The following is a 27861-nucleotide window of genomic DNA, read 5'->3' as shown; positions in this document are numbered from 1 at the left end:
TCATAACGTACTTATTATTGTTCAGAATGAAAACATGCATTTTGCATACACAGTTCTGTATGTTTGCCTTTCATTTTTCTGTCAAGGCAAGTTGAGTATTGAGCGGACTTTCCCTTTAAGCTCCATTTGGCTGTCAAAAACCCTCTCCAAACGAACCGGCTGGCACAGCGCAACAGTGGACTAGTTTGACTCTTTCGGAGGCGCCAGTGTAAGGACATGCAGGCGGTGCTGTCATAGTACATGTCCAAAAAGACATTAATGATGATTGGCAAATCTGCGAGTGAATGAAAGATCGAGTGTATTAGGTGGAGATTTGCAAGCTTGGCGAAAAACAAAATCAAGAACAGAAAGACGAATGAGATGACAATCCATAGTTAAGAAAATTTAAGAAAATAACCTTTTCAGGTGCCCGCGACCAGTTAAAAATGCAAAAATGGATAGTTTATAGTGCATCAAGAGAAGTCTTTCCAAACTATCATTGAATGGACGATACCTTAGTTATCTTTAACATGCTTGGTTGGCGGTACAAAACTTTGTGACCTTGTCACAAAGTTTAATCAGAAATGTCTATTGTTATTCCGCTCTTATCAGCTTTCTTGGGAAAAAAAGACAATGAAAACGTTTCACATGCCCGACTTCAGGGTCTTTATGACTATTCTATAAAAGAACATTTTTGCATAACCACATATTAAGCTTTAAAGGAGCTGATATGTCTTAAAAGAATGAGAGTAATTCAATTTCACGAACACTATACCAGTGGACACCAAAATTAATCAAATGGTTACTTCATTTTCTCAATATTTCGCAGAGTGCTTTTAATCTTGACACTGTCATGTAGGAACTTCGTACATCATCGGCCACCCATTACACGATAATCTCATCAACTATCATATCTAATTCATCTTGAAGAGATGAAAGAACATGGTAACCACTGTCATCATTTTTAGAGGAAATGATACGTGATTTTGTTAGCTCTCCCATGCACTCATTCAAACACAAGCACATAGTACACATAGAACAACTGAGTTTCAGTCATGCCTGAAATGAATGAAATTCATTTTTCTTTAGATTCATCCTGAATATCGAGAATATCCGACATTAAATTGTCTGACTTACAAAAAAGCCAACATTTGGAAACTTGTTTTGTACAAGAATTCGCAGTATTCTCCTACATCTCCATGACACAGGAGTGACAAGCTACGAGCTCTATAGTATAAAGTTTGCAACTGATGCGGTAACAGTATACTTGTACACAAGAGTGCAGTTTGTACTTCACATTCCGTCATATCAAGGAGCTTGAAGCTCCTTGGTCATATCCGGTAATCACATACGCCAAAGCGAGCCTGAGGCTATGATCTCACTGGATATCAATGACGCAACATTGCGCATGTGACACACTCGACGCAACGTATAGTGTACAGTATAGTTATCAACGTTTCAGAGCCAGAGAAATATACATACTCACTGTACATACAAATACATTATATAAATATTGTTTCTGTGCTCAGAGCTGGCGAGCCCAAATTGTGCGCTTTTACCTCTTTGGATGGAGCTGTGTAGCTCTGTAACTATAGATCTACACTAACGAATAGACTTTCGACGGAATCGAACCACTTTGAAGTACGAGATCCGCGGCCACCCGATTATGAGTATATTCAGATGTCTCGAAAGCGACGATTGCGTAACAATGCATCGTCACTGACACACACACAAAAAGTGTTTCCCTAATTCCGGTCATATATTTTGGCTGATACGCCTTTTCAGGCAGAAACGTCTTTGTAAGTAGACGCCATTGATGAGAAGCAGCAAACTTCGAGCATGCATAATTCGTATTTTTTAATTGGAAATAACCGATTCGCTCTCTATCGCTCACAGACCTTGCCTAATAGTAAGACATATATCCGCTTCCGTATAGGCCTACTGTCTCTTTTTACTTTGGAAAAATGAGCGGAAAATGTGGAAATACATATCGTAACTGCACATGTGCTTTGCCCCGGCTTGTCGGCGGCGGTGATCGTAAGGTCAAGGCAGCGACGAATGTTTACTGTTTGTGATACTTCTGACAGAGAAAGGCATGCATTAATGATAGTAATAAACAATGAATGTCCATGTGTAGTAGGTCCATTGTTTAACGCTTGTAGGCCTATGTGCATCCCGAGCTTGGAGTTTTCGAGCAACGATATGTATAGGACATGTATAGTAGTAGGTCAAGCGAGCAATCACTTTCCAATCATTAGAGTGCCAGCCACCTGCCGATTGGAATCACTCAATATTGCTTATCCCCCGTTGATCCCTGCCAAATATACATCATATATATATATATATATATATATATATATATATATATATATATATATATTGTGTAGAGAGTTTCCCACGAAGCGCACGTTAGTGGCCGATCTACTCCGTCTGAAACTATCCGGCCAATGTTCGTGAAATGTAGATCAGCTTATCATATTAAACTTCGTAGTTAGATTTGTGTATCGGACATATGCATTCATTTCAAGATGGTGTTTTCACTTCCTGACGCACCAGTACAAGCACATGAGATACCGTTACATTCAGAGTGCATGAAGATAAGCTTGCTCCATTCGCGAAACATGAGAGATTGCTCTTCCAGAGATAATTTACAGGGATATAATTGGTTAAAATGAATAACAGATCTTTAAAAAGATTGAACAGAAACTTATGACAGGTTGAATGTCATCTGGATATATATGATAGTGTCTCATAATCAGAACTTCAAAGTACAGGGCCATCTTATTCGGGGATATCAACACCTGTAGACTCAGAAATACCACGTCATATCAACTTCTGTGAAGAATACAACTCCCTGTGTCATGAACATGGCATGTCTCAGTCAGATCTACGTTCAGTTTACATATCTTCCGATAAGACGAGATCAAAGTTAACAGTTTACCCACATAGCACGTGAAAGGAATGCTTTTACGATGATGACGTCACAATCATGTGATTAAAACGAGTTTTCCTATGTGTCCTTAGATCCCCATGTACATATCTCACAAGTACACACTGTATTGGGTTGTAGCAATCTCCCCATCCCCTATTTAACTACCTAGTGCATTTCCATTCTTTGCATTTATTTCATGAAGTGCAGAAAAAAAAACTGCTGAAAACTGCTTATCCGATAATAGCGAACCAAGAAAGTAGATTTGAGTCAAAAGGGGCTTGAGCGTCCGATATTATCAGAATCTTTGTCAGAGGCAAAAATGACAAAAATCAAACGCCTCTGACGAAGCTTCTGCTAGGATCGAAAGTTGTACGTGGCCCATTTCGACTCCATTCTATCAGGGAGGGTCTCACCTCCTGATTCTATTCATGAAGTATTACGTGTCAAAACTGTCAAGAATCAGCAAAGTAGGCCTACCGTATTTCATTTATCACTTGGGATTGCGTATACTTTCTAAATTCTGGATGTTGCAACTGAATGGCAAACTACCTTCAATCGACATAAATATGCACAGATTATTCAGTGTTTCAGTTCGTAGTAGCCATGGTAGAAATTGTGGGCGTACATACTTGGCATACATAATTAGTATCATGTTGGACTCGAACCAATTACTAGACAGGCGTCGCATCCACTAGACTACTCAACTTCCACCCGACAACTATAGTACTTGTTCTTATCCATCATTTATGATTTAGCAGCAGACACTAGATACGTATGAATTCTTGGATCGAAATCATCCATTTGTAATTGAAATAAGGGAGGGAGGCAAGATTCATGAATCTGAATGCTGGATGTTAGCGCATAATATTAAACAGTGGAAATAAGTTCAGTGGCAGATAATGAAGGCACCTAACCCGCTATTTGACGTGGGGAGTTAATGTCATTTTAATCCCAATCTTAATGGTCAGTAAACATGATTAGTGGGGATTTTGCTGAGAGTCCTTGCCAAAAGTTTGAATATTGCAACTGATTGACAAAGTGCCCTTCATCGATGTACAATAAACACTGAAGATTTAGAGTTAGCCATTACAAAAAGTTGGAATATTGATGGCGTAGTTTCAGTTTATTTCCCCGCCAATAAATTCCTCGTTTCATTTTAATACAGCTCAGTCGTCGCTGTTATGGTTTCTGCATGGGTTTATCAGCTATCGAGTGTATGCATGTATGTGCTGATTTTTTTTTTCTTTCTTCCTTCTTTTCTTACTTTTTTTTTTTGTGGGTCGAATTCTTTCAGCCCTGACACGTCTCAAGTATAATGATCACAAAGCGTGAAGCGTAATGCCTAGTGCCAAACAATGAACATTTGTCAAGATATTTTATCCTTTATATTCTTGTCTAGAGCCTTTATTGACTCAATCATGGAGGGGGTGGGGGGAGGGAAGTCAGAGATTTGAATTGAGGTAATTTTTTTATTGATCTTAACACCAGCCACCCGTGACTACTACTACCCTATTGACTGTTATGCGTATGACGTGCAGACAAAATGATGCTATATTTCGCGTATATTATGTACTTGAGCTGATCTTTCTGAGTGTTCTTGACACGGTGCTTGAGGAGAATCCATGAATAGAATATGACCGTTTTGTTTTGTTTTGTTTTGTTTTGTTTGTTTGTTTGTTTGTTTGTTTGTTTTTTGCTGGAGACTTTTAATTACCTTCGCTTCTCATATCTTCTGTTATTCTCTGATTCTACTCTGATTTCTGTCTTCATTGTGTACCCCCTCCTATCTTTCTATCTGTCTCTTGCAAAGATAAAACCACCTATGTATGTTCAATTCTGAATGACATGCAGAATGAATGATGTAGTGGCACATTGGCGTAATAAGTCCGAGAAGAAACGGGAATATCTCCAACTCCGTGATGCTGACAAATAAACGTCAATACATTCAAGTGCATGTGTTCTGTTCAAACCCTATAGACAGGCTTATGCATATAGGGTAGATGGGAGCAAGTAGCTCTATGGTTTTGAGCATCTATATAGGTAGGGGAGGCTAAACTGTTTGAATGGACGGTTTTATCGAATAAGCGGTAATTTGACCAATTGAATTACCTATTATCTTGTTACAAACTGTAACAAGCGCTGGAGCCAGTATACCCCCACCTTTGCCAATTTTGGCAGCGGGTCAAACTGGAGATTCAGGATTTGAGTTTTATGCTTTGCCATCTGTATATTATAGTGGCGAGTTGGCCAGTACAAATTATAATAATGAGGCACTGTAAATGATATATGGAGTGTGATATCTGCCGAATACTTGCCGAATAAGATGCAGACGTAGTTGATAGTCAGAAATGATAAACTGAAGAAAAAATACAAACAAAATTGTATTAGAACTTTCTAAGTTTGTAGTATAATCCGGGATACAGCAGATTCATCAAAATGATATTGATCAAAATGAGCGAAACACTGCAGGATCTTCTATTTCGTCAATCTACCTTCATTGCTCATTATTACCACAAGTTACACACCGAATGGCTTACAGCTCATTACAATCAGCTTCATGACTATCTGTATTTTACGTACAGTAACAATTCCATTTCTTGATTCCAGTCTCGCACACAAGCTGTGGTACGGATGGACGGAATCAATGGCTACAAACCTTTCATTCTTTTTCATTCATTTTACTTTGAAAGTGGGAATGACAGATAATTGAAGGAAGTGGACTTCGTGCTTTATTTCTTATCGTAACAGTTTGTGCTGGTGTTGACCACGATAGCGTTTTCCTTTCTTCTGGTTCCTGAAACTGTTTGGAAGTGACGACAAACACGCCAAACCGAAAATGAAGCTCGGCTACTGTCTATTAGTATTTATATGTTTTCTTTCAAATAATGCTATGAGATATACATTTCTTCATCAACAAACTTCTACTTATTCACAGAATGCTCAAGATCACAAAATGATAAATTCGCTGAAACCACTTCACCATCATTTCTTTACGTATGACGTGATATCACAGAAGCATTTCGCCAAGCCTGTCTTTTTTATTTCATGCTTTCTGTTTCATAGACTATAGATCAGTTTTGCACTAACAACAACAATAACCCCCGCTTTTTTTACATTCTCACTTCCTTTAAAATGTAAAATAGAGATGTTCCATGTACAGTGAATAAAAAATGCCCTTTTTTATGAAAATTCTGCGTGAAGACTGACATTTTCAAAACGCTAAATTGTCGTATAGCAGTTACGTGACTTACCGCAGCTCTCCTCACTTTTGACTTGCATATGACTAGTTTGTAGCAAGCGTCACTTTCCTTTCAAAGGAAAAATATTCCCTTCCACTGGAGTTATGACGTTATTGATCTCAACCGGCTTTGTAGAGAGAGAAAATCAACGCATTTAACATATGAAACTAAGACAAATGTGGTCATTAGTATTGGTCACTGTATCGCACTTGTTTTACCAAGAATATGAGGAGTTTTTATGAATCAGAAGTTCCAAATTTATTTTCGACATTTATGAGCTGAAAAAAAAAAAAATCACGTAACCAAAACAGTTTCTCTTAGCGACTATTAGGACACCGTCCAAAGTTATGTATAATGACATTCCAACGATTTTAGGATTTTCACGATTTGTCTGATCTCTATTGCTCTGTCGATCTACTTTGAACTCAAAGATTTTGAGTTTCAAGGAGTATTAATAAATCATTTTACACGTGGCCGCTTAAGAAGCAGTGAATGTTTGCAGACAACCAACCACAGGATCAACGCCTGTTGAGCCTCAAGTCCCCTCTCCCTCCCCCCCCCCCCCCGATCCCGAATGACTTGGCTATGAAGATGAAGAGTCTTTGATTGCGTAGGAGTACAATCGCTTCTGGAAGAGGTAGGTTCGAACCAAGGATCTCACTCGCGATTGAGAATATACCTGATGGCCTTATCCACTGAGATACAACAGAGAATGCCTGGACCATAATGGAAGGAAATTCACATAAAATCTCATTTGTTTTCTGGGAAAAAGAATGACGGTTAAGAGGTAAACGGATGGTGGACATTGTCATTGTCCCCTACTTTTTAACCCGGTGTGCAATGTTGACTTCATGTAGGCCTATACCTGCGCGATTTCACTACACGTCACAATTAATGTCATCTTCGTGTCGACGAAAAGTTGTTAGTATTTACTTCCGCCTTTAGTTCGAATCATGAAAGTCGCAGGATTATACCATAGCCATATCGGAGATGTCAAATTAATTTATTCAACCATGCATTCATTCATTCATTCATTTTCTTTTTATGTTCATTTCCAAAAGATAAAATGTATTGCAAACGACGAAATAATGATTTATTCCATGTAACATGATATCATGATTTATTATATAGAACATGCCTTGTTTCATAAAAGACTGGAAGTGAAAATTTAGGGGTAAATGTTAAGTTGAATTACCCATGTGATGACTGGAAAGAATATTAATGACAGGATCTCAGATTTTACAATAAGACGGCAACGGGGAAACAGCAAATGCCCGCATACTTGACCAAAATTTCACGCCTAATGGGAGAGGATTTTGTTTTGTTTGTTTTGTTTTACATTTTAAATGGTAAGGAATTTTAAGGAACTGATTGAAAAAAAAAATGCAGTTCCCAATGGTCTACATGTACTTCCGGTCGAATACAATGACTCTGTACTTTCAAATAGTTGTATATCAATAAAACGACAATGGTATAAACAATTAAACAATGTGTTCTCGTGACGTCGACAACGTCAACAATGCAGTGACCGCCTCATATTGGCACCGACGCCAACAAGGAAGGTAAACACTGCATAACACATGGATTGCACGTATCTCTGACACGCTCTACTGATCATTGACGTCAGTGTATTCATCGCACTGTCCAGGTCACAAGTCACGTGACCGATTATCTCTTTGTGTCGGCGGAGTTTCCAGGGTCTTCTAGTCGCTTCGTGTGCAACAAATAGTGTTGATTTGTTTAGCTTGCATTGCTATGGAGCGTCGGCGGACCGACTGAACCTTCTATTTTTGGTGATTCGATCTAGCTCCAAAATTGGAGAATGCGGGTTATTCTCTCGTGACATTATTATCATGCATTCATATACATTATGCACTCGACTCGACAAAAAAAAAAGAAGAAAAGCAAAACTGTGACTATGCAACTCTCGAATGTTTTGTGTTTAGTCAATGCAACGATTTCTGTTCCGCTCGTCCAAGAATATAATATGTCGTAATATAGATGAAAACTTACTATGACCCTAATCTCAATTTTTAAATGTCAAGATTATGGTAATAATCAGAAGGTGCTTCCGTTCTTTCCCTGTCTTGAGTTACTCAGCAGTGTAAGTGCGCAGTTTAATGAGGGGTCATGTCCTTCTAAATGTTGCGATGTATGGTAAGTTCTGGAAAGCTCCTGCCTAACAGGTAAACCACGGAGAAGCTCGCCTTACCTCCTTCTTAGGCAATAGTACCCACTATCTACAGGTCAAAATAGCAACATTATACAAAATTCGCAACTATTATGTGCGCTGGTAGAGGTGTTCAGGAGTAGCGCTATAAAGTGATTGTGATGAACCGCCGGTTTAACAAAAGCAAAATGCATACTAAGGGGAAGCTTGTTGTACCTCCTTTGGCAAAAGCACCCACTCCCTACATATTATAAAAATTGTAACATTATACAAAATTCGCAAATAGTAATGTGCGCTGGTGGAAGTGTTCAAAAGTGTAAAACCCTATAAAGTGATTGTGATGAATTACCGCCTATCTAACTAGAGCAAAAATGCATAGATATACCCTGTATGGAACACACAGGAAGGAGATAAACGTCTCGACAGTGATATCATCAAATGCACTTTCAGTGTGACTAGAATACATAAAATACTGCAACGCATACGTCAAACCAATGAGTGTGTAACACCTCCTTAGTTAAACTCTGTACTGGACCGAGTATATGGCTACGTTCAGTACATGATCCCTTTTGTTTACAAACGCTACAAACACTCCTGGCGCCACAAATTTCCGTGTACAAGGTACAGGGTACAGGGTTCACTATCAGCAGACCGACCCGGAAGTTACGGGTAACCACAAACAAGCTATCCTTCTAAATCTTTTCTTTGACGTCCCAGAAGCCGTGATATCCTTCCGTTTTTTAGTCTGTCCACTCCTGATACCACCACAAGTGGTTTTTACTGGTTGTCCATGACCCGAAAACATCGAGATCTGTTGCATATCGTCAGAAGTGGTTTGTTTTTTGTTTTGTTTTGTTTTGGGGGTGGGGTTATATCAAATTGACAGTTACTTGCAGACAAGTTCGACATTATGAAGTTGGCTACTTAATGTGACAAAACCACTTTCTTTCTCATTGTTTATTCTATTCCATTTATCAATTCTCCACAAATTACATTCTCTACAAGCACTATTTTATACACGTCAACCAAAAGTAGCAATAGTCAAGAAAATCCTATGAATACGTAACAGAATGAACCTTGAATCGCATAATACGTCAACTCACAACCACAGGATAGATTTAATCAATCTACTACAGCATATCACGCTCATATTTGGAATTGCAGTTGTGGTACCCCCACACACTAATGTGTGGGGGAACCTACAGAAAGTTGGAAAAGAAGACATTTGAGACACATCCAACCATGCAAACGCACGCAGCTGCGCGTATACGCAAGTACGCAAAGACAAATACACATTGTTGGTTGCTATGGTTTACTGAAATGTTCTCGCAGCCAAAAGGCTGAATTGTAACATTTGTCACACAATACATAGTTGATTAAAAAGGAAAGTATTTACAATTTTCAAATGATTCATCACTATTTAAAAAATAACAATTGACATCATTTACAACATTATTCATTATATATTTTTTTTTTTTACATTCACTACATTCAACACACTGTACGTGACGAATAAACATAAACTGAATAAAAGGGACCCATGTGGTTAAAAACATCAGGAAGAAATAGAAGATAATAATGAAGAACACCGACAAGACCATAAATAACATGAAATTAGAAAGGGAAAGTTATGTCATGGAGCTGCAGCTCAATAGTTATACTGTGTAGCCAAGAGGAATTTTATTTCCGCATTTTTTAAAGATCATAAGCATCAACATTGTCGAGAGTTCTCCATAGCTTTCTTGGTCGCTATAATTGTACCACGGTACTTTCCGTTGCTATCTTGCTGTTATTACTTTGTTATCATTTTCATAGCAACTACCATGGTGATTTTAGCACTAAATTGCTAATATCTTCAGCAGCTATTTTTTTTGACAACCACTGTCACACACGAAATGGCAGCCTTACGTTATTGATGGCATGAACATACCCAACAGTGGATGAAAATACTATGAAATTTATGAATCAGCCATATTCTTAAATGATAGCTTTTTTCTTTTTCATTCACTGTGACTGAGCGTCCGAAACGGTTTCATGAGAGCTTCAGACGAGATGTCAACATAACTGTGCTAGGAGTGATGTCATTGGTTTTGGTTGAGTTTTGGGTTTGCTTTCGTTGTTATTTGATTCTTCTCAACGTCATAGCTGGGGTTCAAATTACGATCTCATTCACGGCACATGACAGACGGCACAATAATGTGAACTTACTACTTACAAACAAAACAAAACTAAACTAAAGAAAACAAAACCACATGAGAATCTTTGTCATTCGTCCAAGATGCATTTCTATCAATGAGATCCAGAAAACGCCACTAGCTATCGGAAAACACAAATAAAATCGTTTATCCAGAATATTAACCCTTTCTGTAATAGGGACTTATGAAGAGTGTGTACAATACCACGTGCCCATCGGCACTCAAAGCAACCAAAGGGCTAAGTATGAAACTGACGCCTGAAGATCACACCCTACAGTTATAAAGTCACTAAGGTATAATTACTGTTTTTTTAGCTCATGAAACAGTATGGTATATGACTTTGAAGTCATCCATGTGGTAGAGGGGGAAAGTCATGTAATTGTTAAATTCTATATGTGTATTTCCACAACAAAAGATATCGGTCACAGTCATAATTTATACATGTAAATTTGACGACGCAATGTTATCATCTCCTCTCAAATCGTTTCCACATCCATCATTATTAAATCTCCTTCTCAACACGATTTTCACGAGAAGAAACTATATGATGATTTCCTCCGCATATATACTGTTCTCGTGCTGCAACGGTTTAGCAATAGTGACTCTGTGAGGAAGAGAAGTATATATATTGACTGAAATGTTGACATAAAAAATATTTCATTTGCACAATATTCTATGCAAATACTAATGCAGTGATGACATCACGACCTTATCTAATTTGCATAATTTATGTGATTCTGATTGATAGTCCTATTTCGCTATGACACAATACACTTCTAACCTGCATGTTATTATCTGGTGTTTTCAACCCTCTTTATGTCTGTGGGTCTAGGGCAATTACCCCCTGGGCAATTACCCCGCACCCTTCCCCTGGGCCTAATCCTAATCCTAATCCTGAACCTAACCCTAACCCTAACCCAAACTCCTAACCCTAAACCTAACCCTAACCCTAATCTTTACTCTTACCTTACCACTAACCAGTATTTGGCCGGGGGTAATTGCCCTCCGGGGGTAATTGCCCGGATACGCTGCAAACATTACAATTAATCACACACCGTCACGTGTGTGTATGGGTTATAAGAATATAAGAATACCAGTATAAGAATGTAAGAATATAAGAATATAAGAATATAAGAATATAAGAACATAAGAATATAAGAATATAAGAACAAAAGAATATAAGAATATAAGAATATAAGAACATAAGAATATAAGAATATAAGAATATAAGAACATAAGAATATAAGAATATAAGAACATAAGAATATAAGAATATTAGAATATAAGAATATAAGAATATCTGATGACTAAGAGAGGGGTGGGGCAGCCAAAATGATAATGAGTTAATTCTGTCTGATTCTAATAAACATTTTATTTTTCTGTCAGTTAAACTTCTGCAAGTTGGAGTTTTTATTTGAAGCCACTGGGAAAGTGCTATGTCATGAGCGTTCTTCTTAATAATGGCCAAATCAATTTCAGTAACACCTGTATAATGAGTCATGCTATACTAAGTATGCCTTTCTCCCGGAAAAAGAAATAAGAAGAAAAAGGAAGTAAGAACACTGTAATTATTCTTCGTCATAATTCATAGCTTACTTGATTGCTTACTCAGCAGAAATTCCCTGAGCGTAATGATAAAGACAACACAAGGCATTCCTAGCAAGTTTGGCATACCAACGACAAGTGTCAAGGGTATTCCCTTTGTACAGATCAGAGCATCATCCTTGGTATTACTCAACGCTCAACACCACACCCTCTTGACTGTCGTTCTATGACCCCTCCCCCTTTTATAGTAGTTTCTATTCGGTAAGTCCGTGTTGTTGTTTCAGTTGTTTGACAACAAACCCGCGTGGCGGTGGTGACTTCCCACGCAAGGTCACGTGCTTTCTTCGAAATCTACTCAACCAGCTGGAGTAGGGCGGTACCATGCTCCCCCAGCGCGAGGCACAATGTCTATTATTCAAATGAACTATCGATTTGTTCATTGTTACTCGTTCGTATAACTATGGACCTAGCTAGGTCCATGGTATAACAAAGCTCGAAAGAAAAGACTTCATTTTCGGCTTCCTCCTTCGTTGAGCTCTGACTGATGAAATATTTCCCCCAGTCTCCGACCGGAAGTTGCTCTTTTGAAATGCAGATGGTATAAAACCACCAGTACTTGCTGGATGTTATAGTAGTTACTAAACAGTTGTTACCGCGAGAAGATTGACACGAATTTTGTCTGTGTCGGATCCTAGACTGGAGAATTTTTTTTTTTTTTCATCCGTCCATTCCACGAAGAATATAAAGTGAGTAAATATGATATTCTCTCACTTTCTTCCATTAACTTGTCGCCATAATTCTTGAAATTGAGGAAAATATTACATTGTGTTTGAGCACGATATTAGTGACAATCATTACACGTGCTATTTTGTGTTCAGCGCAGTAATTAACATATTATATAGTAGAAAAAAATCGGTGATAATTGTTTGCATTTAAAACGATTTGGAGAGTGTTTTCTACAAATAATGAATCAAAAGTTATATTTCATAAAGACAACACCATATAAACAAAACAAGCTCCATATTGATCCATATACAATATGACTGATCATATTACAATTTATGCAAATCATATTACTGTCTATTGTCCCGTCGTCTTCCGGTAAAAGGCAGTTTTGTAAATGATTATCTCGATAGTGAATGTCTCGGTTCTCTTCTCCATCCCTATGGCGAGATCTACCATTTTATGCGAAATATGGAATAAAAAAAAAAATCCATCCCTAACAAAACACGATAAGCGAATTAATCAAGTGTAGTAAATAAACGCCTATTACGTAGACTGTGTTGTAGAAACGAGGCATCAATAAAAGACCGGCGTAAACGTCACGCGTTTGGATATATTGACCTTCGGGTCACCATACGAAATTCCTAATTGTGACGTCACACAATCGACGAGGAGCGCGATTGTGTTTACTTCGACGAGTTGTCCGTAGTGACATGCATATTCATGATATTCTATCTGGAATGTTCCATTTTGAAGTAGCGACCATGGAGGTACCTTTCCTAATACATAATTCAATATCGTCACGTAATATTCATGTGGTAATGCGATTGCCTATTGGTCCATGGGTTGATTATGACGATGATGGGTACGATGTGCAGTGTGCACACGACCAGCATACATTATCGACATCGGATATAGCGATTGCAGTCATCACTAAATCGAGCGAGTGGTCGCTCGCTGCTACGCTACACTGGAGCGCTGTGTAGTGGTTCTCCTACCTCGATATGCAAATATGCGTCACAATCTAAAAATAGCTGCCCGACCAGCGCAGGCTCTGTGTGTAGAGTAGAGAGAGAGCAGGGATGTATATAACGCGAGCTGTGTGCGGAAACACCCCATAGCCATCGCTTACACTGAGGGTGACTCATATACTAGTCACCAACTACGCGACTCAAAGAGAATTCCCTTTTCACTGCGAGGATTCGTCACCAAGGAAGTTGATTTTCTATATCTCATTCAATTCAGAGTTCACCTGACGCAAGAAACGAAGTATTTGCGGAGTTTGATAACGCATCCATCGAGAATTTTAAGGCCGAAATCTGTGATGTACCCAACTGTGACTATGCCCGCCGAAGACGGTATTCAGGACGTACTGACAACCATGTCGTCTGGTGCTATACCAGCTACCAGTGAGGTGAGTCTGTTCTGTCATGCTGGTGGAAATAAAGATGGTGGCATCTTGGCCTTGGCGGGATGAGAGGATGCGGCTCCGATGGATGTTGGGAGCATCCCCCCTTCCCATAATCCTTCGCATCTCCATCTCACGCTCTCTATCACGTGACGAGTATATTAATGTCTTGAGGTATTATATTCGGTCTGTAATACAAAAATTATTATGAAGATAATATATTCATTTTTGATGTGTCATCATTTTTATTTTGTTTGGAGGAAAACTGTTTAGTCGTTAGAACGGTTTCATGAAAACTTCAGCTAAAGGAAATTAGGGTGTCTTTCGTTTCCATGTGTCAGGGATGGTGTAGACTTGACTTGTCAGTGAGTCTGATGTAATGGGGTTTTTAATAGTCTTGATACTAAATTGCTAACTTTAACCACCTGATATCATAATTTACAAATAATGTTTGTGAAAACTTTGATTATCGGCAATAGTTTCTGGAAAGACATGTGGCTATGTGTTACACTCTCTGTGTGTGTATAATGCGAAATGAGATTAATCGTTCCTGGAGCCACGCAGCTGGTTTGTACAGCGTTATGTATTACATGTCATGGGGGTGGTGGTGTTTACTGCATACCGCTACCCCGTATGAGACTACAGAGCAGAGGAAGCTGGCATGCTCCCAGGGCCCCAGGTACACGCTGGAGTGATCCGGTCATGCTGCGGCGTAGACAGCCTTGTTGCAGAGTAGTACAACAGGTGCACGATAGACGAGCATCGGCGAGCCTTACCAGCCGCCTTTTTCCCCTTCACAATAGGGGCGAGGGTCGACCTTGCGACAATACCCTGTGAACCTTATTCACTTCGTGCCATGCATATTCAATCGCACAAACAACCAAGAGACCCAAAACACTATAAAGTCCTTTTTACTCCAATAGCACAGTGTACACTGCGCTGATTTTTTTTTTGTCTGTCTTTTAGTGGTGACAGCGGAAAAAACGGCAAACACTGATTTGAATGATTTACGCAATTCAGCAGCAAGATCGCAGGAGGAAATAGTTAACACGTGCAGTATATACGCTGTTTTTTAGTTAACCCGGGAATATGTACAAGGAAATAATTATCCGTTGATAAAGTACTTTATGTAGATTATTGGGTCACGGTAATGCAGAAATAAGTTCATGACAACGTTAAACCTCTTGTATTTACATACTTAAGTAGTTCAAAAGTGTATATATACACATATCACGTACAACATCATTATTCAAGTGAAATTTTTGGACGCCGTGTAGAGCTAGAGTTGCTGAAAGTGTGTGTGTGTGTGTGTGTTTGTGTGTTGTGAATCATTATTATGAAGCACGTTTAACGAGCATTTCTCATTGATTTACATTGTATATTATATTGGCAAATGTTGTGACCAAAAACAAAAACAAACGCTCTTTCCTTGCAAGACTTGGATCGGAAAGAATGACTAAGTGGAATACTTGAATTCCAAAGTTTCCTTTTCTTGCCCACTGGCGTCACCCATGACAGACCCAGGGACCCATTACTGGCACGCACTTCCTTCTCCCGTACTCGGCTTTCCCCCCATCGCGTGAAGGGGGCAACAGGGCCAGGTAGACTAGAATATTCCAGACTAATGAAGTCAGAAACTAAACAGTTTGGTCTTAAAGGATAAAGAAGCAGAGACGCTATTGTCACGTCATATCAAACAACCGACTTACTGGGAAAACCTTGCCCGACAGTGCGCCACCCTTGCCACGTAGGCCTTAATTGAAGACATCCGTCAGGTGGGGGCAGGTGGCGCTATCCCATGTAGGACTGAATTTGTAGACTAACAAAAAGTATGAGTGAATAAAATCCTCTGCGCTTCACAAATTGTCTCAGTATCTTCTGAGGTCTTCTGCGAGAGACAAGCGCTGTGGGATCACCCCCTATTTCCTTGAAACCGCTGAGGAGTTTTCCAATCCACGCTCGACTCTCCGTTGTAACTTCCATTCAACTTCCATTCAAATTCTGATCCAGACGGGGTCCAGGGATATTACGGATTTATTACTTGTGGTTTAACCCCCTCTATTTTTCATCCGGTGCCGATTTTGGTTTAGGTGAGCTAAATGTATCACCGGGCTATTATGTACCCAGCGGCGAAGATCGTCAAGGTGGAAGCAGTGAGTGTTTGACAGAAACTAGGCACGCATGCATTCCCCAAGCTCATCAAGTTGTCATTCCTGCTTTTTGAGACACAGCGATGTGTGCCAGAATTTGCAAAGAAATGACAATACGCACAAAAAATAAACTCGAAAAGTTATGCGGATACATGACTCTATAAGGGATTAACACCCTGGCCATCAGACTTTACCATATAATCATAATTTGTGTTTCCACATTTATTGTTTCTGCAGGATTATACCGCCTCAGAAGACATCATGGATATCTCCAGCTACGCACCCAGTATCAGCTCTCATGTGACGTGTATGCCAAATGCAATTCCCACTTCCGTCATCACCCCGACCACATCGTTGACGGCTGGGGCGTGGCTCGAACACCCGGGCAACATCCACGGCGGCGGCTTCATCCCACCGGCTGTTTCATCTCACAACGGCTACGCCTCTGCAGTGGTTCGATCCGTGGGAGGGGGCGCAGGGGGTCTAGGAGGTCAGCACCACCACCACCCCCATCAACGTCTACCAAGGGACCGGTCTGACATGGACCTCTACCGCATGTCTCCATCAGCACCACGCCGAAGAATTAGGGATGATGATGTGAGTTTGTCTCCCTGGTTGCCCCTTATCTAGTGTTTAGCCCCTATTATTTCAAACTTTGACCATATACGTGCATGCTGATTTTGCTCGTACACTTGCTTGGGAATCTTACATCTTTTCATGGGTCTGGTCAATATTTGTTGCACATTGAGTTTCCATAGCATAGAAGCTGGATTCTGTCCTAATGCAAAACAAAGCTATCAATGTGCAATCACATTACTTATCGTGAAACCACATTTCATGCCTAGCGCTGTTAAGCAGCCCTCGTTGTCGCCTGGAAGCAAGAAAATTGCCCGCCCGTATTGGTTCTGCTTCACTTGTTCTATTCACTTCCATTCACCCATCAAAAAAGCCAAAGCTTTCTCGCCGTTCTGTACCCAGAGAGTCCTTGTTCCCTCGTTTTTTACAAAGATGCCTTTTTTTATGTGATTTAGCAAATGCTGCTATTGTTACCTTGTGGGCATTTTATACCTTTTGTCTGACGGAAAACAATTTGACCTTTAGACTTTTTCCGAATGGAGATGTACATATCCATTTATCCCGAGATATAGTGTTTGTGGCACCCAACAATACTGGAAAGCCCACTAAGATAATAGCAACCCTGTATAGGCGCCGGTCTGTTTTATTGTTCAATCTCGTTCCCAAACACGTTCGTTAAGGATCTTAAAAATGCCGCGGTAATCAACATTTCGCGTCATACCGCAAAGTGGTTGTTTGTTGTGGAGGCTATAAGGTTCCGCCATGGTTTCTGAAGCCAGCCAACAATAACAGCGATGAAGTGCTTTGTAAATTTATTGAAGAGTTTATCGCCCCGTACAATGTATATAATGTATTGTTCGTTCTTGCTACAAAATTCAAGGACGTTTCTAGAACGGTTTAGGCTTGTTTGCAGATGCGACGAAGTGGTTTGAGTAACGTGTTATACAGCGCGGACTTCCCCATATGTTTTCCGACTAACCGTAGATATTTTATAAGAAATTAACTCATGTTGTTGCGTGTAATCCACCAAATCAAACATGAACGCCAGGAGGATGTAGGAGATCAGTCACAGACTTTGCTCCCCATGTTAAGACATCTCTCGCTGCCATGGCCCGGGTGTCAGTGACATGATGAGTCGGTCGGAAATACGAACTTGATACATGGAAATCTGTGTCTAAATCATGTTTCCTTGCCAGAGACAGAATGCTCACAATCAAAAAACACATGATACCTTCATAAAATCTGACGTCATATGTGACGAATGAAGCAAGAGTTTAAAGGATCTCTCGTTAGGCAGAACTGCCTGTGCTTTCTTACGGACTGATCTGTAGGGTAGTCATGCGTATATTGTTTTTGGCACTTGCATGAAGGCCTATGTCCTCAAGAAAATGGAAAAACGAGGAAACTTCCGCCAAGAAAAGTTGCCCGAGAGAATGGTTTGAATGAGTCATAGCAGCTCCTTTTTGCCAGGGCAGCGAGTAGGGGGCAGAGAGAAGGAAAAGAAAAATGGCGAGGAGTTGGTCCCGTAGCTGGCGATGACTCCTCCCCTCCTGACTCCGGGGTAATTGGGCAATTCTTATGCTAACCCCACAGGTGGCCAAATCAGCGCTTTCCTGTGAGAACGCGTCATGCTCTGCTCATTCACCTTTAGCAGGTTGTACCCCGGCAGCTTCCCCGCTGATGGGATACTGGGGACGTGCTGCCCTTACGTGATTTCAAGCTTCTAAAAACAAGTTTAATGCATTTTCTTGACATCAAAACTCTGTCGGAAGGAAGAGTAGTTTGTCTCTTTCAATCGTGCTTTGAGAGACCTCAAGTTTGCAGCTGGCATAATTCCAGCTGCACTACACGCAAATGATTGTGGATTTGCAGTAGATGACTGCGGTTTGGATATTTGAATTAGGTTGGATGATGGGTCGCGGAAGGGTTAGCACAGACAGAAGTTTAACATTCCCTCAGTCCTGTTCATTCTTCCATTTCACACCACGATAACAGCAATGAATGGAACCAGCAGAACCAATATGGGTGTATTCCCCGTGATTCACTTAAAACAAAACCAACTATACCACTACTGAATGGAACCAGTAAAACCCAATATGGGTGTCTTCCCCGTCATTCACTTAAAACAAAACCAACTATACCACTACTGAATGGAACCAGTAAAACCCAATATGGGTGTCTTCCCCGTCATTCACTTAAAACAAAACCAACATCTATGAAGGTCCCCAGTTCGTATTCATATACCATATGACTAAGTTATTGAAGAAGATTCAGAACAGAACAAAAAGGAGCATGTTATCCCTCATTCCACTTAAAATACCTGCGGTTATGTACTTCGAAAGAAGTTCCCTTAGTCCATGGAAACGTGGGCCATGTTTAACTTGGCCTATCGGGCTGTAACGTGTGTACTTAACAATTACTTGTGTGTACATAAGATTACTCTGTCAATCATTAACCAAAATATGACACGACCAAAAGTCGTGTAGTACAGACTAAGTAAATGGCTCCATATCCAGTTCATACCTGAAAAAGTAGATCACGTCATATGGTCAAAGTATAACATGTAGTTTACATCTTAGGTGCAGGAGTGAAGGAAAATTTGAATGACTTTGAGCTTTACTGCACAATAAATGACAACTTCAAAAGTTACACTGATACAAGAAGACATAATAAAATCTGTAACCAAATATTGCCTTCAAGAAGCGAAGTAACTGGGCACCAAATGTAATTGTCTTTGTTTGTTCTGTCTAATTTTTTTTTTTAGTTGACGCCTGACGAGAGAGAAAAGAGACGGGTGAGGAGGGAGAGGAACAAGCTTGCTGCAGCCAAATGCCGGCAGAGGAGGGTAGACCACACCAACACTCTTATTACCGTAAGTATTTACTGTCATCAAGATGTGATACCTTCCCTTGCTCTTATACAAACTAGATAAGAACAGTCGGGAAATAATCCAGAGAAATGAAGGCCAAAGTGTCTATGTTATTATGATTTATTGAGTCAAATGTCTGCAGAAAACTTTGGTATCTTACCCTTCTGACTTTCTTATGCTCATGATCTAAATCTCAGTTTTTTTTTATCACATGATAAATGGTAAGAGCAGAGTCGGCAAAAGAACCGTTAATCTCATTGGTTGTACTCGTTACCCTTCTGACTTTCTTATGCTCATGATCTAAATCTCAGTTTTTTTTTATCACATGATAAATGGTAAGAGCAGAGTCGGCAAAAGAACCGTTAATCTCATTGGTTGTACTCGTAAAACATGTCTGTAGAAACATTAGTGAAGGGGACTCCATTTCACTTAGCAATGTTCATTGTTTAATTCACAGGAGACGGAAGATTGGGAGGAGAAGAACGCCACCCTGGAGCAAGAGATCACCAAGCTCCAGCAACAGAAGGAGCAGCTGGAGTTCATCCTGGAGGCCCACAAAGCCATGTGCCGCAAGAACAAGGCTAACAAGGAGACTACCACCACCGCCTCCACCACCACCTGCACCAACACCTCCACCAGCCTGGACACGCCCACCACAGAGGTGGTGACGCCCACCCGCCTTTTCAACTTTGGCGGGCTGTCGGACGGCATGGACATCGCCCATTCGACATCGGGCTCCTCTTCGACGTCATGCGGCCGGGAAGCCATGTCGATTAAGACGGAGAGTAGCAGCGGCAGTGACATGTCAAGCCCCGAGACCGCTCGGCCGACTTTAATCCAGCTTTAATGACCCCTCTGTGAACATCTCAAAGAAGAACTCACCACTATACCAACAAATCGACGAAAATCAGCCATTGTCAACCTCTTTCATGACGGGTTAAATCCCATCCAGTGTGTCTACGATATTATTTCATAACTAAAAAGAATGGAATAAGTCTCTTTGGCGTTGAAATGAAAAAGAAGAAGATATTTATAGATATAAAGTATATTATCATACATTTGAAGAGAAAGCAACATGTTTTCCACACTTAATGAGAAAACCACTGGATTCAAAGATATTTCTGAAATATAATCTCTCAACACACTGGTACCTTTTGATATTCATTGAATTTTGTGGTATACAAATCAACTGAGTACATAAAGGACAAAATTAAAAAAAAAGTCATTGATTCTTTTAACTGCTTTTAATGGGTTTACTGTCACGTTCAGACATGTACATCCACAATCATGTCACGAAATACAAACCCGCTGTTTTGATGTACAGTCTATTAATAGTTTGGCATTATCATTACACGTTTTTGTAACGATATTACAAAGCAGCTAATACGACGGAACGAGGCCTTTTTTTCTGAAAATATACTTGCTCTATAATTTCGTAACATTTTAATACAGTGACATATGAAATCCCGCGAGTAGAATCGCTCAGAAAATGTATGTTCTTCCTTTGTTTGCTTTCTTAGAAGTTGATTCTATCTCAATTTCGAATACGCTCACAATGCTTCCAGTCGTCATTTTTGTATTTTTTCTTAAAACTTGAAAAATGAAATGTATTCATCTTCAGGCGTATTTAAAGTTGTTATTTATTATGAATTGTGGACGAACTTTTTGTAATCAGGGTCTTGATAGTTTATATACATGTATTCATATGATTTGGTTGCTAGAACATTGTTGAATGCGTCAAATACATCGCTGACATATTATGCACTGTTTTGCGTTATTATACAGTGAATCACGATGTGACGTTTTCAAGAATTTTTACATTCATGTGCAATATAGTCGTATTTTCTAAATGATTGAATCATTTTGTTGTTGTTTTTTTTTCTTGTAAGTGATGTGATGGCAATACCTAGTTTAAAGGTTATGCATTAACAATATTCACAACAAATATGAGACAGTGCGTAAGAGATCAGAGAGAGCACACTCGCCGTTATTGTCATGATTATAACATTGGGCACGTAATTTGTGGATGGTTCCAAGCGAATGTATAGGAAGGGATGTCAGCGTGTATTTTTAGCACGAGGAGTATGAGTCAGGACTTACTCATATATTCTTCATTGTGTTCGCCTACGCAAGACAAATTTCTTCTACACCTGAACACAGCAGCCCCCTATCTCTCTGCGAGTATATGCCTCCACTCCTAAGTTTACCTCGTACGGAAGACAACCCAACAGTTATATAAGAAAGCCATAGGTCTGGGCCCAACCTATAAGGATGACCACGCCCATCTGATTGCTATGTATCTTAACAGAAACAAACCTGCGTGATTCCGATTCAACGGAGCAGACGAGACTAATGTATTTCTATTATGCCTGAAGGAGATGCGAGTGAGTGCACTGGATGCATTTTTATATCGTAACCTTGTCAGTAATAAGTATAAACCGAGGGACATGTTTCAGAAAGTTGTAATTCCAGTTGTCCAGTTCCACCTCCATCATTTTCCCTAGAACTTGCCATCACTACGAATAATACCGATTGCCAATCTTAACTTTGATTTGACTGACATTTTAAGATATTCTTTTCATGTACAAACTGCATTGTGTAATTGATACTGTAACATTGTGTACATTTACGCGTATGGCATACATACTTCGTATTATTTATTTTCAGAGATATTTTATTTATTTATACTAGTATGAAAGGAATTTAGTACAAAGGCTGCTACAATTGTTGTACGATGTATTTCGTTATACTCAGTATTCCAGAACGTCACAATATGAGACATGTTATCATTCGATGTTCTGTCTCTTCGGTTTTTTGCAATAACAGTGTACGAAAGATTTTGCTGTGTAAGTAACGCTCAATTCGTATCAGTATCAAGAGCTGTTATTTTTAATCCTCCCGGAATTAATTTGTAAGATGTCTTGACGCATAATGCTAAGCCTGTCTCGTGCTCAAAGAACAAATTTTATTCCAAACTGTGGGAGACTTTGAATCTGAACGATCTGTAGATATTCAATGATAAAAATGTCGTGATATGTATCGACTAGTTTTGAACGTGCGTGACAGATGCATTTGTCTGTGTGTGAACGAAGGAGCACTGCCAACTTTGAAAATGTTTATCGATGTCAGAATAAACAATGCCGTCTGATTTTTATATTAATTATGGTCTGAAAGGTCTCGTATGTATTTTGCTTGTTACTTATGCAAAAAAGAAAAGAAAAAGAATATCTCAATGAGAAACTAGCAACATTATCTTAAGATGTTTGCTATTAAGAAGATGGAACTGAAATCGCCTTTTCGATGTTAGAAGTGATTTTTTTTTAATGTGTAAATTAAGTCGGTGTTTTTTTGTGGAAAGAATTCTGTAACGGTATGAGCGTGTCCTGTAGTTTGTACAGTAATGGTCAGTTGGATGTGATCGCTGTAGTCTGTGTATTGTGGTGATAGATAACATCGTTTGTAGTTCTTGCTCGACGCGGTATGCATACATAGGCCTACACTGTCGACTCGTCTCTTCGCAATTTCGGGCACGTTTTCTTCCAGTTAGTGTTATTAGATCCACTCAGACTCATTGATCATGGATCAGGACATTGTAAATCTCTCATGTCTTTTTCTTTTTAAATCGTAACGCATCGTGTCTTTTGATATAATAGATAACGGATTGAAAACATTTTCAACGAATTTTCAGGACTCAATTTATCGAAGCTGTTCTTTAAAAATATGAATGCATGTACACTTGTCATTGTTTCAGATTGTGTTGGAACAATCTTGCAATCAAGAATAAAGTTTTGTGCATGGTACAAACAGATAAATATGTTGTGTGTTGTATTCCTTGCGTTGCCGATGTTCAGAACAAAAAAGAAAAAAAGAAAGAAAGATAAAATAAATGTTCACAACTCTTGTACGCCAGTGCAAACGAGCTGTACTAATCCATACTGCACTGGCGGCAATGGATCTAAAATCCTGAAAACAAAACAAAAATCCGTTTTACTACGCTTTGGATCCATTTAACCTTATTTACGTGTGAGTATGAGTTACCTCCCCCTCTTTCTCTTTCTCTTTGTGTATGTATTTCTATGTATTTGTTTTCGATATGTTCATGAGGGCATCACTCGCAAAAAGTGTACAGATGCTAAAGTACATACAGCTATCTCTTCCCGTGACTACTAACCCGCTCTTTTTTTTTACATCATCGTCTTCGAGAGTGATTATGACTCAATATTTTGTTCTGATTTCGCTCTCTGATAGTGCATAGATGTTTACAGTTATGAAAACGTAAATTAAATAATTATACATGTACTGGAATTGAAATGGATACACGTGGACTTGGATGACTGTTGAATCTCACATGAGCGAGGTATAATGTACAGTTAAAGATTAAAACAAAATAATACAGATGAAGAGTATGAGACCTATATACACCTGAAATTCACCTTGCGGCTTTTTAGGCGGTGAGTCATCGCATCTCAGCGAGTGTCATGGGGCACACCCCTGCATCGAGGCGCGCTGGAATACTCAAGCAATACAAATACAGTGTTGTGCGGACTGGTGAGATACGAGAAGACAAAAAACAAAAACAAAACAAAACAAAACAAACAAAACAAAACAAAACAAAACAACAAACAAAAAACAAAGCTGCTATGCATACAGATATATTATACAGTATATAGCGTTTATAGACTTTCAAATGGAATATCTATTCTGACATATTCCCTCCCTTCTTGCTAAATACTCACCTACCCGTATCTCTCAACGGTTGCTTCTATCATCTTTCCGTACTTCAATCACGTTTTGAATAATGACAGTCATTATTCGTACTTGATAGGTAAATTCTTCATTTCCAGCGCTAAGTTAAAAACTGCAAACAATACAAAGACAATCGCTTGGTAATATTCATCCCAGTAAAATGTTAGAATAAATTTTATTCGAAGCAAAGCAAGTGGATGTTGGAGACCCTACTGCCCTAAACAGAGCCTAGATATAGGACTCCTATATACTATGTAAAGATCATATTGATCACAAATATATTGCCGCCAAATATTAAGGATGGGAAGATAAGATAGAATTATGATAGATAAATTATAAATGATTGTCTGATGATATTAATCACTATTTTTAGAAGATGACATCATGGCCTGATATATTGTAGCTTACATAATATTGATTAAGACTGATGTCATTTTTCCAGGAAACCTGTAAGGCATCATAAAAAAAAAAGATATATAAGGTTCCTAATATTTCACTGATATTAATTTAAAAAAAAAAACTTTCATCGTTCTGTTGCTGTGACTCTATTCTCCTATCAAATTCATCCTAAACAATGACTGAGGTCTCAATTTCACTCTCCAATCGGTCTTTTCGCTTGATTACTATGTATCATCATGCCATGGATTTCTTCTTTTTTTTTTTTTGACTACACATTGCCACACGAGAAGTTTCAATGAAAGGTAGTCTCAGAATTAATCTAACGTTTTGATTCGATTTCAACAAAATACGGGTAATGTTCAAATCGAAGACCCATACACCGTTAATGAAAATTGTTGTATGCCATCGCGGTTATTAAGGTTATCCACTCTTTTTCTCTCCCTCTCTTAAAAAAAAAAACAACAACAAAAAAACCAAAAAACAAGGACAAGAAGAAGGAGGAGGAGGAGGAGGAGAAAATATGTCCCCTGAATGTAGCGCATTGAGCCTCCATTAATGGCATTATTTACCTTTTGCAGATAAAACAAAAACCCAGCTTTACTTTTAAAAAATGTGAGTTAGGGATAGAAACAACCAGTGTAAAAAAGTTAATCAATATAATCAATATTAAGTATTGTTAAATATACAAAATATGAACATTAGTTGTAATAAAATTGCTTCTAGACTAAACCGTCTACAGTTATGGTTTATTGAGAAAAATCGTGATATCTCCTTACATTTTATGTTTTATTGCAAAATTTTTATATGGTATAGGATGTTTTGTGATACAACCGACCTACATTATATACGCATAATATTATGCATCAAATGTGATAAATCGAAGATTTTTAAAATCACTGCTCCCAGTGGTAAACAGTGGCTTTAACAACATTTACTGCCAAGGAACAATGGTGAAATAAATTTCAACTCTGGATTGTTTCGAGACAAAGTGATTCATCCATGCAGCACGACAGGGCATTTCATTAACAGCAAGCTAAAGCTATGAACGGAACATGCGCAAGTCGCAGTAACTTGAAAGCAAGGGCGGATGTTGCTTATTTAAACTGAGTCAAACTGGCGACAAGGGGCTTTAAAAGGCAAGAGGGCGAGTACTTCATTCCCGTCCCATCACCAAACGTTTTATTCCCTTCCCAACTATGCTTTTTTTTCCCCCTATGAACTAGGTTCCTTAAGGCATCTATTTCTATATGGTCTGTCCTCGTCTATCAATACGCTTTGTCATTGCAGGCACCCATACTCAGGTATGATTATTTCTGCAGAGTTATCTTGTCATTACCACTCTTTGAAAGCGTCTTTGAAGTATTTCCCAACGAAAACAAAGTTGTCTGATTTCAAGAAAAACTCAGGTATGAGTTTTTCGCTTTTCATATTATTTCTGTAGAATTATCTTGCCATGATACCACTCTTTGAAAACGTCTTTGGAGCGTATATTTCTTAACGAAAACATTTTTTTTTTATTTCAAGAAAATCTCAGTTATGAGTTTCTCGCTTCTCACATTATTTCTCCAGAATTATCTTGCTATTACCACTCGTCGAAAACGTTTGAAAGTTGGTACCCAAGAGTGCGATGTTTGTGAAAGCGATCCAGTCCCATACATAATGCGGGGCATAATGGCCTTCATCGTGCTTTCATATAATTGATAAGACCAGTACAAGTTCTTTTTCGCCCCGATAAATCACATAATTGCCAGGTGAGGAGACAAATTTGGGTACGATAGACTTAGACATTTTCAACACTTTTAAAGAAAGTCATACCTTCACCTTATTAAGTCGACTGGTAAAACACGACCTATCATGTATACACAGCAACGTTTGGTTATCTTTATTTGACAGTTTTCACATAGTACACTGCCTATTTACATTCCTTATTATTGGTATTACTTTTCTTACATTTTGCTTAATCATCTTTTGGCATGTATTTATAGTTATGTAATATTTGCTGGTGTATTAACCACTGACCGCACTCCAAATCTATCCACTGAAAAAAAAAAAAAGAGGAAGTGTTTGTGCTTTTGCACTCAAAATCTTATCTGTATAAAGGTATCAGTTTATTCTTTTCAAACTTCAAAATTTAATACAAATGCAAAGTGGAATCAAAGGTACAAAATGATTTCATTTTTTAGAATTTGACTTTGAAACAAGAAAAGACGTCTCTTGATACGAAGGCTCCCGCTCTCAAATGGCTCCCGGATTTGTAGGTTCTTTATTGACAACTGTCTATAGAGGGCAGCATACTAATACCAAACTTGCCAATATTGCACACGTACAAGCCGGTCAAGCATGATTCATAATAGATACTGTACACTCTTAAAATAGTTGGGCAAAAAAAAAAAAAAAAAAAAAAAATGCCCAACTTTTAACCAACACTGGGCAACATACTGTCCACACAACTATTGGTTAAAATCTGCCCAACTGATGTTGGGTAATGAGTTTGCTATGTGGTTGGGCAAATAAATTGCCCATCAGCTGTTGACCAATCAGATTATACCCAACTTTGCAATTTCCCAACCGTTGGTTATATTTTGAGTTGGGTAATCATTTGCCCAACCAATTTTACCCAATTAGATATTGCCCAACTTCCATTTGTCCAACTGTTCAGTAAGTTGAATTTTGGTTTATCAAAAATTTTGTGTTGAATTATTTGACGTGTGGGTGTTTACCAGAACATGTGTATGTCAAGACATTGTTCATAACCTATCATAATTCTACAGCTAGTCGTAAAGCCTATATCTACAAGTACATCTAGGCTTAGCCTACATCCTATCAGACCTAGTTAGTACCAGGGCTATTTCATTCACATATATAGGGCCATTATGGTTACCATGTAGATTACACTTTTATTATAAGATATGAAAACACCTCATCAAAGG

The 27861-nt window shown here is 38.8% G+C and overlaps 1 protein-coding gene across 2 annotated transcripts in view; it reads left to right on the top strand.

Annotated features, from left to right (window-relative positions):
• LOC140236806 (uncharacterized) overlaps positions 1 to 23589 on the top strand; it is a 30506-nt gene extending 6917 nt beyond the window's left edge. The window contains exons 1-4 of one of the 2 annotated variants that reach the window (XM_072316742.1): positions 13917 to 14197; positions 16579 to 16938; positions 19682 to 19789; positions 20244 to 23589. In XM_072316742.1, coding sequence (XP_072172843.1) covers positions 14108 to 14197; positions 16579 to 16938; positions 19682 to 19789; positions 20244 to 20633 — 948 coding nt within the window. In that variant the 5' untranslated portion in view covers positions 13917 to 14107 and the 3' untranslated portion in view covers positions 20634 to 23589. Of the gene's footprint in view, positions 1 to 13916; positions 14198 to 16578; positions 16939 to 19681; positions 19790 to 20243 lie in introns of those variants that run through there. The other variant, XM_072316751.1, reaches the window with a different exon arrangement.
• The last annotated feature ends 4272 nt before the right edge of the window (positions 23590 to 27861 follow it).

This window comes from Diadema setosum, chromosome 1, assembly GCF_964275005.1.
Source record: "Diadema setosum chromosome 1, eeDiaSeto1, whole genome shotgun sequence".
In the NCBI taxonomy this organism is placed as follows: domain Eukaryota; kingdom Metazoa; phylum Echinodermata; class Echinoidea; order Diadematoida; family Diadematidae; genus Diadema; species Diadema setosum.
The sequence above is the reverse complement of the archived record's forward strand: the minus strand, read 5'-3'. Positions and strand labels throughout refer to the sequence as shown.